Source organism: the organism of the source record quoted next, unplaced genomic scaffold (genome assembly GCF_019419815.1).
Source record: "Pyrus x bretschneideri cultivar Hongxiangsu unplaced genomic scaffold, Pyrus_bretschneideri_v1 Contig1, whole genome shotgun sequence".
Classification (NCBI taxonomy): domain Eukaryota; kingdom Viridiplantae; phylum Streptophyta; class Magnoliopsida; order Rosales; family Rosaceae; genus Pyrus; species Pyrus x bretschneideri.
This window is the reverse complement of record NW_025999390.1, coordinates 5,260,589-5,273,372: the sequence shown is the minus strand read 5'-3', so window position 1 is coordinate 5,273,372 and position 12,784 is coordinate 5,260,589. Positions and strand designations below refer to the sequence as shown.

Below are 12,784 nucleotides of genomic sequence, written 5' to 3'. Positions count from 1 at the left end.
AATGTCATTATGTATGCATGCATACAGTAATGTTTTGAGAGGCATTTGCACACCAATATCCATTTGGTACAGTTGGATGTACGTGAAAAATGGCCACAAGGCAGCTAACTAGTACTTATGGATAAAAAAAAAAATAATGCAAAACTCAACAGATAATCAAGTTGTAGCTGCCAAAAGCGTCAACTGATAACATCCAGAAGAAATGGAACTTTCTCACTGAGAAGATGTTTGAAAAGAAGAGCTCAGCTTCCCAATGTGCTCGCCTTGACGTACTGCCGGAACTGAGGTGGTCCGATGCACTTAAGTCCTATATACGTATGCGGGACGTGAGCTATTTCCAAAGCCATTAAAATGCATACATCTCTGTTGAAGCTCAGGACATTCTTGAATACAGAGGTGTTGGAGTTTAGTGAGAAGCTTGAAACCTGTGGCAAAAGTTTTATACGGGGGCAACCACATATCTTCAAGGACCTAAGAGAATCAAGAACCTAAAACCATTCCGGCAAAGCTATTAGATTGGGGCAGTTACTAATTTCCAAACAGTGCAGTGCCCTCACATTTTGCAACCCTTCTGGCAGAGAATCAAGCCAAGGACAGGTCAGTAGGATCAAACTTGGAAGGGCGGAAAGGTGTTAAACACCTTCTGCAAAAGAATCAAGATTTGGACAGAACATAATCATCAAGTGCTCAAGCAACGCGAGTTTTTCCAAACTCGAAGAGAAGTCAGATTACTGCAGTTTTCAATAGACAAAGTTCTCGAAGGGAACTTAAACCTCCAATCCAACCATCCAACCAGCCAGCATTGATATTATTTCGTGACAGTTACTAATCTCCATTGAGTCCAGAGCTTTGAGGTTTTGTAAAGTCTGAGGTAGAGAGGAGAGCTCTTCGCACCACGCAATGGTCAATGATTTCAAAGCAGTAAGGTTTCCGATCGGCAAAGGCAGTGAACGAAGCTTGGGGAAGGACATGATCTTTTAAGAAGACAGACAGGGTGATGCAATGTGCCCTTCTGGGAGAGTGAAAAGGCCTGGAATGTTGTCTAGAACAAGCACAGAAAGGAGACTTAAATTTGATATGGAAGTTAACGTTAGAGTACAACCTTGCAGTTCCAGATGTTGAAGGGATCGAGGTAATGCGATAATTTCTAGCGTGGGACATCTTTTAAGGATTAATTTCCTCAGGGACGAGAATGAATTTTCATTAATTGCGCTTGAACACTCTTCCAAGTTTGGAAAATCAATGACTGATAGTTCTTCAAGTGATGAAAACCATATGTCTACGCCATCACCGTAGAACTCTATACCAATGCGCCTCATGCCATGCATCCCATGCAGAGAAAGAGTCTAAGTAGCAGAAAATTCCCAAGGGCTGGAAGATGTTCACAAATTTTCCCTGTTCGCAAGTTCAACTGCAATTACATTTTCTGGGAAAGCCCAAGCAGCAAATCTAATTCCTGGATAGCAATTTATAACTAGCTTTTTCATATTTTTGTGTGATTGCAAACTATCGAGGATTTCTTCAGCAGGTTTACAATGATTTTTCTTCATCATCAGCCCAGCTGTTTTCGAGTCGACTGCATGTCGTACTTCCTCTAAGCGTGTTAGATTCAACTTGCCATAAAGATTTAATTGTTTTAATTCAGATCACTAAGGTGACGACCTTCGCTGCTAGGGATATATAATGGCAATGTCTGAAGTTGACGTAAACGTTTAATACAAGCAGGCATCATAATCAAACGTTCATATCCAAATATGTTGAGATGTCTTAGGCAGGTCATCTTTTCCAAGGAAGGCAAATAAGTAAGGTTATGACAATTAATTAGGTTAAAAGTCTGCAGAGATACAATATCCTTTGCCTCACTAGGAAGCATGTCGATAGGCGTGTAAGACAGGTCAAGATACATTAAACATATCAAGCCGCGCCCAGTGCATCCGGCAAACAAGAAACATCACAACCATTGAGATCTAGCAAATGCAAATACACAAAACTTGTGAGCACCTTACCCATATTGCTTGACAAGCCAAAATCTCCAATGAATAATAGAGTTCGTAAATGGTCTGCTTCATATGGTGCTTCTGGAATTCTAATTTCCCCATATGTATAAACGATAGATGAGTATCGAATTTCTGATAGAATAAGCGGTGGAATATCTCCTTCGATTGTAACGAACTCTTTTCCAGCAGCATATCGCGCAAGATCATGAATCACATCAACCGTTTTGTATCCAACTACGTCATCAGCATCAGAAATCTCTACTTCTTGAAAGAAGGACATTCCAAAATACCAACTTTACTAAATTACTAGTGGAATCCGTCTATGGAATTAGTAGCTGATGGTGAAGTAGTATTTATCTCGTATTCTAGGTTACTGCGTTTTGATTTGTTTCCGAGCTAGTCTTATTTCTTTGTTCTCTTATAAATTCCTTCAAGTTGGAGAAGAGTACAGTAGTATGAATTATGTGAGATGTAGGGAGAACTCTGAAATTTAACTCCAAAACTTTTATTCTTATATAAACTCAATAGTTACGGTGTTTTTGGCTAGACTACGTACTTTTATAGTTTTATGAAAAGTGGTGGCTTAATTATGTTAGAATTAGAGTATCCAACCAGGGCTGATCCAGGGGGTCCTCCTGAGTCCCAGGACCCTATAGAAGTTGGAAAAAATATAGAATTGGTCGCTGGAGGACCCTATGTCCAACTGGTATGAGACCTGAGTATGCCCACAAATTGTTCAGAATTCGGCAGGCCTTGGCAAGTGATGCTCAACTGATCTTGGGACAAGCCTTAGCAACATGGCTTGGCAGGTGATACTCGGCATCAGGTCTTGGAAGCTGTCGATAGAACTAGGAAGATAGCGACATGCCAACCAAATGCTCGATGCGTTGTGTGCGCTTGAATATTTTCCATTGGGACCATGAGGTTAATGTACCCTGGATCGGCCAATCCACCGAAAAAGTTGGCCATGAATGGAGAGGCTCAAATTTTCTCGTTTTAATTAATTAGGTTTTTTGGTGCTTGATTGAGGTTTTGACCCCTTTGTTTGGGGCCTTTGTGCCTTCTGTTAAAATTTCATGTAACATGAAAGCAGCCATAACGTTGGATTTGAAACCTCAAGGCAGAAGTTCAACTAAAACATTCAAGAGATATTACAAAGTAATGTACAAAAGAACAACATGATAAAGTTTAGATTTCTTGCAAGTAAAAAATTGGGTTGATTTGTAACTTAAAACCATTAAAACATAAAACATATTTATTAACTTAATCATTTTACTATAATAAGAAACATTATTTGGAATCTCTCAAAGTGAGTCCAAGTAAGACTTTCCGACATATGTAATGTAGAGTACGAATACTAGCAAGAAACCTTATTGCGGTACAACGTATATTATTACAATATGTTGATGCACTGTATTAGTGTAATATCATTGCCGTCCCCGACTCTCCAAAGCCAAAATCACCTTCCTTCTGTTCGAAATTTCGAATATCTTGAGGGTGATGGTAGAGTGGGTTTATCTGGCCCCTTTTTCTTCTTTTGGATCTTCCATGCACTACCAAACGTCTGCCACTTAGATTAACCATTTACTATGTATGAATGCAGTGCACAAATTGTCAATTAAGGTTGTATGTAAGTATTACATATTCAAACAAAGCTGTGGTCCCACCAAAACGCAGATCTGAAAGGTAAATATCATAACTAAGTAAATGCGTAATTTTGTCATTTATTTCTTATAACCATGTATGTATGGTAGAGTCATGATTTTATGACAATGAGGATGTGACAGAGAAGTTCTCAATTATATATTGATTGTTCATATATGATATACTTTAGGCCATATGCATGTCTAATACAGATATAATTTTTGTCTCAGTTTTTTATATTCTTATATCTTCGAATATTTTTCTATTCAATGTTTAATGTTGAAAGAAGTCTCAAATTCGAATCCCGACCGCATTGATCGAAAACGAAGTTCTTGGATCTCTAAATGATGTTAGTATATGTACTTAATTATTTGCAAAATAGTATCAAATGCACAAGTTGTATTATGATGTGTATGATTTCCATGGGTTAGATACTAAAATTTAGTGGTAACTAAAGCATCTTGTTTGTGTTAGAGGCACCCAATTGCCCCAACCCTGCCTCCGTAGTGCATATATCATGTATGTATTATATATATATATATATATTTTTTTTTTTCTTTTCGTATATTTGTTTTATATAAGTCTTTCTTCTGATACAGAGAGACTTACTAGTACAAAAACATGTTTGCGCGACGGAAACTTGCGCGACACAGCAAATTTTGTCGCGCAAAGCATGTTTGCGCGACGTAGCCGAAGTCGCGCAAAGTAGCTTTGCGCGACAACACTTTGCGCGACGAAGGAATGCGTCGCGCAACGTGATTTTGCGCGATGAAGGTGCACATACGTCGCGCAAAACATCCTTGCGCGACGCATTTCTTCGTCGCGCAAAGCTACTTTGCGCGACTTCGGCTACATCGCGCAAGATATTGACGCCAAGAATGTTTTACCGCTTTTTTCCCCAACTTTAGCTCTAAAAAATCATCAAAATCAGAGTTAAAACTATCGTTAAATCGTGCTTTTTTGTTTATAACCGTCGAAAAGTTTTATCCCGTTACTTGATCTCTGAATGTTTGTTTTTTCTATCTTCTAATGGCTCTCTTACAGGTGAAGACTCTGTGATGACGGATGCAACAACAGCTACGATAGTAGCTAGGAACCTCCTCACTCCTAAAGATAGTAGGCTGCTTTCAGGACGGTCCGATGAGTTGGCCGTTCAAGAGTCCCTAGCTCTCAGTGTTCAGTGTGCGGGCTCTGTTTCCAACATGGGCCAACGCCTACTTGCTTGATCCCGTCAAGTTGAATCATTGATGGCGGAGGTGGAAAATCTTAAGCAAGAGATCAAACAGCTTAAGTACGAGAATAGAAGTTTGCACGTGCTTGCAAATAATTATTCGACAGGCATGAAGAGGAAGCTTGATGAGCTGCAAGAATTTGAAGGTCGAATTCAAAGTGACCGTCAAAGGCTTGCGGCTTTCTTCCAGAGGCACCTTTTTCCTGCGTCATCTAGCGTTCCACCACGTATTGAGGCCTCGAATGATCTATCTTTGATGCCTCCCGCTCCGATGCCTCTTGGTCCGATGCCTCCCGCTCCTAGAGTTTTGCCACGTAGTGGGGCTTCACGTAAACAACCTTTGTGAAGGCTCCATTTTCTCTTCTTTTTTTTTTTTTTCCTCGCACTTGTAATCTCTCGGAGATCAATGAACATGCTTTGTTTTATTCAGTGTATTGGGTTGCCTCCTAAGTAGCACTTTCTTTTACGTCTTGCAGCCGGACGAACATTCTTCTTAGGCTCAATTGGAACCTATGGCATGGAATATATCTTTGAATGGAAGGTGACTTATCACCCTCTTCTAATTAGAAAATTAAAAAAAAAAAAGGAAAACCCACAATATACCCAAGGCCTGATTCCTTTAATTTCAACACATTATAATTCAAAGTACCAGTTATCATTTGAAAGATAGCTTCTTTGAGCTTTTATGGTTTGGATGATTGTGTGAGCCCTTGACAACTGTAACCGGACATGAAGCATTTGTCACCACATGGATGATTGTGTGAGCCCTTCTTCCTTTTTTCCCTTTTTCTTTCCCTCTTTCCCTCTTTCCCTCTTTCCCATATATTGAATCCAAATTTGATTTTTAAGACTCATCTTTCCCTCATTCCCGTAATATAATTAATAGACCACTTGATTTTCCCTCTTTCTTTCCCTCTTTCCCTCCCGTATAAAGCTCTTTCCTTCTTCCCTTTTTCCCTTTTTCTTTCCCTCTTTCCCTCTTTCCCTCTTTCCCTCTTAATCTAATAGACCACTTAATATAATTAATAGACCACTTGATTTTCCCTCTTTCTTTCCCTCTTTCCCTCCCGTATAAACCTCTTTCCTTCTTCCCTTTTTCCCTTTTTCTTTCCCTCTTTCCCTCTTAATCTAATAGACCACTTAATATAATTAATAGACCACTTGATTTTCCCTCTTTCCCTCCCGTATAAACCTCTTTCCTTCTTCCCTTTGCGCGACGAAGGAATGCGTCGCGCAACGCGATTTTGCGCGATGAAGGTGCACATACGTTGCGCAAAACATCCTTGCGCGACGCATTCCTTCGTCGCGCAAAGTGTTGTCGCGCAAAGCTACTTTGCGCGACTTCGGCTACGTCGCGCAAGATATTGACGCCAAGCCAAGAATGTTTTACCGCTTTTTTCCCCAACTTTAGCTCTAAAAAATCATCAAAATCAGAGTTAAAACTATCGTTAAATCGTGTTTTTTTGTTTATAACCGTCAAAAAGTTTTATCCCGTTACTTGATCTCTGAATGTTTGTTTTTTTTATCTTCTAATGGCCCTCTTACAGGTGAAGACTCCGTGATGACGGATGCAACAACAGCTACGATAGTAGCTAGGAACCTCCTCACTCCTAAAGATAGTAGGCTGCTTTCAGGACGGTCCGATGAGTTGGCCGTTCAAGAGTCTCTAGCTCTCAGTGTTCAGTGTGCGGGCTCTGTTTCCAACATGGGCTAACGCCTACTTGCTTGATCCCGTCAAGTTGAATCATTGATGGCGGATGTGGAAAATCTTAAGCAAGAGATCAAACAGCTTAAGTACGAGAATAGAAGTTTGCACGTGCTTGCAAATAATTATTCGACAGGCATGAAGAGGAAGCTTGATGAGCTGCAAGAATCTGAAGGTCGAATTCAAAGTGACCGTCAAAGGCTTGCGGCTTTCTTCCAAAGGCACATTTTTCCTGTGTCATCTAGCGTTCCACCACATATTGAGGCCTCGAATGATCTATCTTTGATGCCTCTCGCTTCGATGCCTCTTGCTCCGATGCCTCCCGCTTCGATGCCTCTTGCTCTGATGCCTCCCGCTCCTAGAGTTTTGCCACGTAGTGGGGCTTCACGTAAACAACCTTTGTGAAGGCTCCATCTTTCTCTCTCATTTTTTTTTTTTCTCTCGCACTTGTAATCTCTCATAGATCAATGAACATGCTTTGTTTTATTCAGTGTATTGGGTTGCCTCCCAAGTAGCGCTTTCTTTTACGTCTTGCAGCCGGACGAACATTCTTCTTAGGCTCAATTGGAACCCATGACATAAAATATATCTTTGAATGGAAGGTGACTTATCACCCTCTTCTAATTAGAAAAAGAAAAAACAAATGGAAAACCCACAATATACCCAAGGCCTGATTCCTTTAATTTCAACACATTATAATTCAAAGTACCAGTTATCATTTGAAAGATAGCTTCTTTGAGCTTTTATGGTTTGGATGATTGTGTGAGCCCTTGACAACTATAACCGGACATGAAGCATTTGTCACCACATGGATGATTGTGTGAGCCCTTCTTCCCTTTTTCCCTTTTTCTTTCCCTCTTTCCCTCTTTCCCTCTTTCCCTCTTTCCCATATATTGAATCCGAATTTGATTTTTAAGACTCATCTTTCCCTCCTTCCCGTAATATAATTAATAGACCACTTGATTTTCCCTCTTTCTTTCCCTCTTTCCCTCCCGTATAAACATCTTTCCTTCTTCCCTTTTTCCCTTTTTCTTTCCCTCTTTCCCTCTTTCCCTCTTAATCTAATAGACCACTTAATATAATTAATAGACCACTTGATTTTCCCTCTTTCTTTCCCTCTTTCCCTCCCGTATAAACCTCTTTCCTTCTTCCCTTTTTCCCTTTTTCTTTCCCTCTTTCCCTCTTTCCCTCTTTCCCATATATTGAATCCGAATTTGATTTTTAAGACTCATCTTTCCCTCCTTCCCGTAATATAATTAATAGACCACTTGATTTTCCCTCTTTCTTTCCCTCTTTCCCTCCCGTATAAACCTCTTTCCTTCTTCCCTTTTTCCCTTTTTCTTTCCCTCTTTCCCTCTTTCCCTCTTAATCTAATAGACCACTTGATTTTCCCTCTTTCTTTCCCTCTTTCCCTCCCATATAAACCTCTTTCCTTCTTCCCTTTTTCCCTTTTTCTTTCCCTCTTTCCCTCTTTCCCTCTTAATCTAATAGACCACTTAATATAATTAATAGACCACTTGATTTTCCCGCTTTCTTTCCCTCTTTCCCTCCCGTATAAACCTCTTTCCTTCTTCCCTTTTTCCCTTTTTCTTTCCCTCTTTCCCTCTTTCCCATATATTGAATCTGAATTTGATTTTTAAGACTCATCTTTCCCTCCTTCCCGTAATATAATTAATAGACCACTTGATTTTCCCTCTTTCTTTCCCTCTTTCCCTCCCGTATAAACCTCTTTCCTTCTTCCCTTTTTCCCTTTTTCTTTCCCTCTTTCCCTCTTTCCCTTCTTCCCTTTTTCCCTTTTTCTTTCCCTCTTTCCCTCTTTCCATCTTTCCCATATATTGAATCCGAATTTGATTTTTAAGACTCATCTTTCTCCCTCTGCATAAAAATATTGTTCTTCTTGATGTTCTGTATATTCATTTTGACTCACTGGATTACTTAGGTATGTATCGAATCTAGTAATGAAATTAAATCATCCAACTCTTGTATCTCGTTATTTAATTCATTTTGATCTATTTCATCAATTTTTGAAATTACCTCTTCTGTTTCTTTTTCAAATTCATAAGCTAATCTTATCGATTCGTGTTTATTATAATCTTGTACTTTATGCCATGTCTGAGTTGCTTGTTCATGAATGTCATTGGGTTCATAAATTATTTTTCCGATTCTTGCATTCTTTTCGTCATCTAAATAAACAAATTCGGATTCAATATCATTTTTTTAGTTTTGTTTACAAATATTAAAAACCAAAATATATTATCTTAATATTATTATATTTCTTACTATTATTTTATTGTTTTTCATATTCGTAGGTAATTTTCGATCTTGATGATATATTTCCCGAGGTCAAGGCCTACTTAGATGAGACCTTAGCAATCCGGTACAAACATTGGAAGAACTATCTTCACACACATTTTAAGCTATGGGATACTCCAGAGATTGCTCGCCTACATGGTTGCCCAAGCGAGTTGAAGGACCGGCCAGAGGATTGGAAATGGCTTTGCAAACATTTTACGGACCCAAAATTTGTGGTATGTACATAATATTTGAATAATAATTTATTATTGTTTTAGTTATTTTTTAAAGCTTTTTTATTAATTTATTTTAAATAGTCGCATTAACATGTATATTGTGTGTTTAACAGAAGAAATCTGTTGCTGGCAAGATAGCTCAGGAGTCAAAGACACTTCTCCACCATTCTGGTTCAAAGCCCTTTTCATATAGGCTTCAAACACGACGTCAGGTAAAAGAGCATTACAGTTCTCCAAGAAGCAACATCGCAACTTCCCCCGGAGACCCCAATTGAGGACGTCACAGTACCTGATGATGCAGGTTTTCAGATTTTGACTGATGTCCTAGATCAGAACTTCGGTCATCGTCACGGCAAGGTTGTTCGGTGCATGGGGAAAGCACGACTTCGTGAGACTGGTGCCTCTTCTTCCAGATTAAACACCACAGAGGTCGATTCATTGAAGGAGGAAGTGATAACCCTAAAGGGTCAGCTTAAGGTCCAGGGCGAGCAGATGAGGGCCCAGGGTGAGCAGATGAAGGAGCAGATAAGGGCCCAGGGCGAGCAGCTGCATACTTATGACGGACAGATGAGAGATCTTATACGAGCCATACAGATGACCGGCCTCCAAATCTCACTACCAGTACCTGATCTTGCTACACCTTCAACCTCCGAGCCACTTCACCCTGCCGATACCCAGTAGCCACTTCACCTAGAAGATTACTTGTAGTTTTTTCTTTTTTATTTGGACATCTTGTATGTACATTTTCATATATTGTATAATTAAATACTTTTCTTTGGTTAATTAATTATTATTTAGAATTTAATTACAATATTATTAAAAATTAAGAAAGTAATATTTTTTACCAAAACCAAATTTCCACTTTGCGCGACATACAATACATCGTGCAAAGCATGTTCCCAAGTTGCGCAAAGTATCTTTGCGTGACGTAGACTGCGTCGCGCAAAGTATCTTTGCACAACTTGGGAACATGCGTTGCGCAAAGACACTTTGAGCGACTATAGTCTACGTCGCACAAGGATCTTAAGTGACGTAGGTTGGGTCGCGCAAAATACGTCGCGCAAGATCCTGAGTGACGTAGGTTAAGTCGCGCAAAATACGTCGCGCAAGGATCTTGGGTGACGTAGGTTGAGTCGAAGCCTTTACATGTGTCGTGCAAAGAAACTTGCGCGACGGATGTTGAGTCGCGCAAAATACGTCGCGCAAAGTGTCTTTGCGCGACGATGGGGTTACTTGCATCGCGCAAAGCCTTTTGTCACTGCCTTTCCGCGACGGTTTGTGCGCAACGAAGGTTCGTTGGGCAAAGTGTTGCGCGACGTTTTTTGACTTTGCGCGACGAAGGACCTGCGTTGCGCAAAGTGTTTTTTGTACTAGTATGCAATGGCCCTTTACTACAGTGATGGAGAGAAGTTGAGTCATTGCATGACGGTCGGCGTGGGTTCAAACCTTACCGGTAACTAATCTAACATCTAATCTAGCAAGATTTATTGTTTGACCAAAAAAAAAAAAATTTGATCTATATTTAGTAGATGGTGAAAATTCGTATGCACATTTATATTGGTCTTTCCTAATTACATTACATGCGTCCATGATAAGGCTCAGCGTTAATATAACGCCTCCCTCCATCTAGCCTCCAAGAAGGATATGAATTTATGATTCACACCATGCAAAATTTGGTAGTCAATTAATACTTAGTCAAATTCAAAACATGATGCATTGATGCCACCTCAGCTCTTAAAATTTAAAGGACTTTGCATCTGTCCACAAAAGAATGCCTAGTGTGCTCGCCCTTTCATTCGAGTTCAAATTCTTTTTTCAATCGATTGGAGGAGTTTGAAGTATCACTTGTACAGAAGAAGCCATGCACAATTAAGACAGTATTAATGTACTGCACCATTTTTTGAGAGAGGGGTTTGTAGTCTCCTCTCATCTGATACAATTGCATTTGTAATATACTCATTTACCAAAAACTGAAACAGGAAGAGAATCCTTAGTGTGATTGATCATGAATTTCAGAATGAATTATGTGAAACTGGTCTCAATCCTCCAGAAAATGTGGAAGAAAGAGATGTAGACGATGACAGAAAATCGAAAAGACTGGTATGCTCCTCTCTGCCATTTTTTTAATCTCTTTTTCTCTATTTACTTCGCTTACATTCATTTTTTTTTCAATTTTTCAGTTAATCCCTTTTATAAAATTGATATCTTTTCTCCTTTAATATAATTTCTCTACATTTTTTTTCCCTTTCAATCTTTGGGCTGAGGAGGACTGGGTGGAAACTGGCAATTATATAAGAACTCTATTGAAATCAGAACTACAAGAAACAGTGCAGATTTTTTTTTATTTTTTTTATTTTTTTGAAGTTTAGATTATTGCATCATTTTGCTGACAAAAAATTGCATTTTTCCTTGTTTTTTAAGAGAAAAATTGCATTTGTTTTAAACATTTACATGAAGTATTAAACTTATAATGAAACTCACACCATTTTGATTTAAAGATATTGTTTTCAGATATGCAATTTCAAGTATGTCTTGAATTTATTTTTTGAAGAAAAAAATGGTAAAAAAAACCTTGGAGAATCAATAATACACTCATTTTTTTTCTCGCTCAACTGAAATATAGCCATCAATGCAACAAACTTCCTTTGGATACAACTATAATAGTCAGATTCTGGTTTTGTTTGGACTTTTTGTTTGAATTTAACAATTTGAAAATCAAAATTAAATAACTCGCCTTTGGAATGTGTATTAATACATGGATTAGGTTAGAGCACTATTGGTCGGCTTGCATTATACAATTGCACCCAAGTTTAAATTTTTCTTTCCGTTGATTAGAGTAGGTTAGAAATATAGGTTTATCAAAAGATATTAATCTTCTTTTTAGGTGAAATATTTGCAGGGACTGTGTGGAGTGCGTGTGCGCACATAATCACAACATCAGTAGGTGCTGGAGTGCTCTCTCTGGCATGGGCCAATGGCTCAACTTGGCTGGCTTGGTTGCATTTCCATTCTCTTGTTTTGCACATTTGGTGCACTTTATGCTGCCACTCTTTTAGCAGATTGCTACAGATTTCCAGACCCAGTCACTGGCAAGAGAAGTTACTCTTGCATGGAGGCTGTCAAAGCCTATTTAGGTAAAATTATCATATGATTTGTAAACTCTCATGCAAATTTACCCAATTATTTTTGGGAAATGCTCTACTCTACCACCATTACTATTCTTTAACCTTTTAGGTGGAACAATTTACAAGTTACGTGGATGGACGATATATTTAAATCTTGCTACCATTGGAGTCGGCTTTACAATAACTACGGCAAAGAGCATGATGTAAGTTTTTCCTTATTTGTGGAGGAGAAATCGGAACATTAATATCACTAGACTAATAACTAATATGAGTTCTTTACATGAATTTGAGTAATCAGTGCCATACAAAAATCGAATTGCCATCGCAAAAATGGCGGTGATGACCCATGCAAGTTCTCCAACATTCGTTACATTCCTCATGTGATTGGATTTGGAATCGTGGAAATTTTCTCATCACAACTCCCAAACTTTCAAAAGCACTCTTGGCTCCCAAAGCTTGCAGCAATTATGTCTTTTGGGTATACCTTTCTCGGAATTGGACTTTCCATGACAAAAATCATATCGGGTAAGTAACTCCATCCACAAAATATGAAA

The 12,784-nt window shown here is 38.9% G+C and overlaps 1 protein-coding gene across 1 annotated transcript; it reads left to right on the top strand.

Moving 5' to 3' along the window:
• The first annotated feature begins 12,079 nt into the window (after positions 1–12,079).
• Positions 12,080–12,784, top strand: LOC125472606 (amino acid permease 6-like). The gene is made up of 3 exons (XM_048574272.1): positions 12,080–12,239; positions 12,340–12,433; positions 12,529–12,784. Exons 1-3 carry the CDS (start codon positions 12,080–12,082, stop codon positions 12,761–12,763), a joined length of 489 nt encoding a protein of 162 aa, XP_048430229.1. The 3' UTR covers positions 12,764–12,784.

Excerpts from the sequence above, each read along its gene's own strand:
- LOC125472606 (XM_048574272.1), top strand. The coding sequence starts at position 12,080 with ATGGCTCAACTTGGCTGGCTTGGTTGCATTTCCATTCTCTTGTTTTGC. Across the intron at positions 12,240-12,339 it reads GGCTGTCAAAGCCTATTTAG|GTGGAACAATTTACAAGTTA; the intron begins GTAAAATTATCA and ends TTAACCTTTTAG. Across the intron at positions 12,434-12,528 it reads ACTACGGCAAAGAGCATGAT|TGCCATACAAAAATCGAATT; the intron begins GTAAGTTTTTCC and ends TTGAGTAATCAG.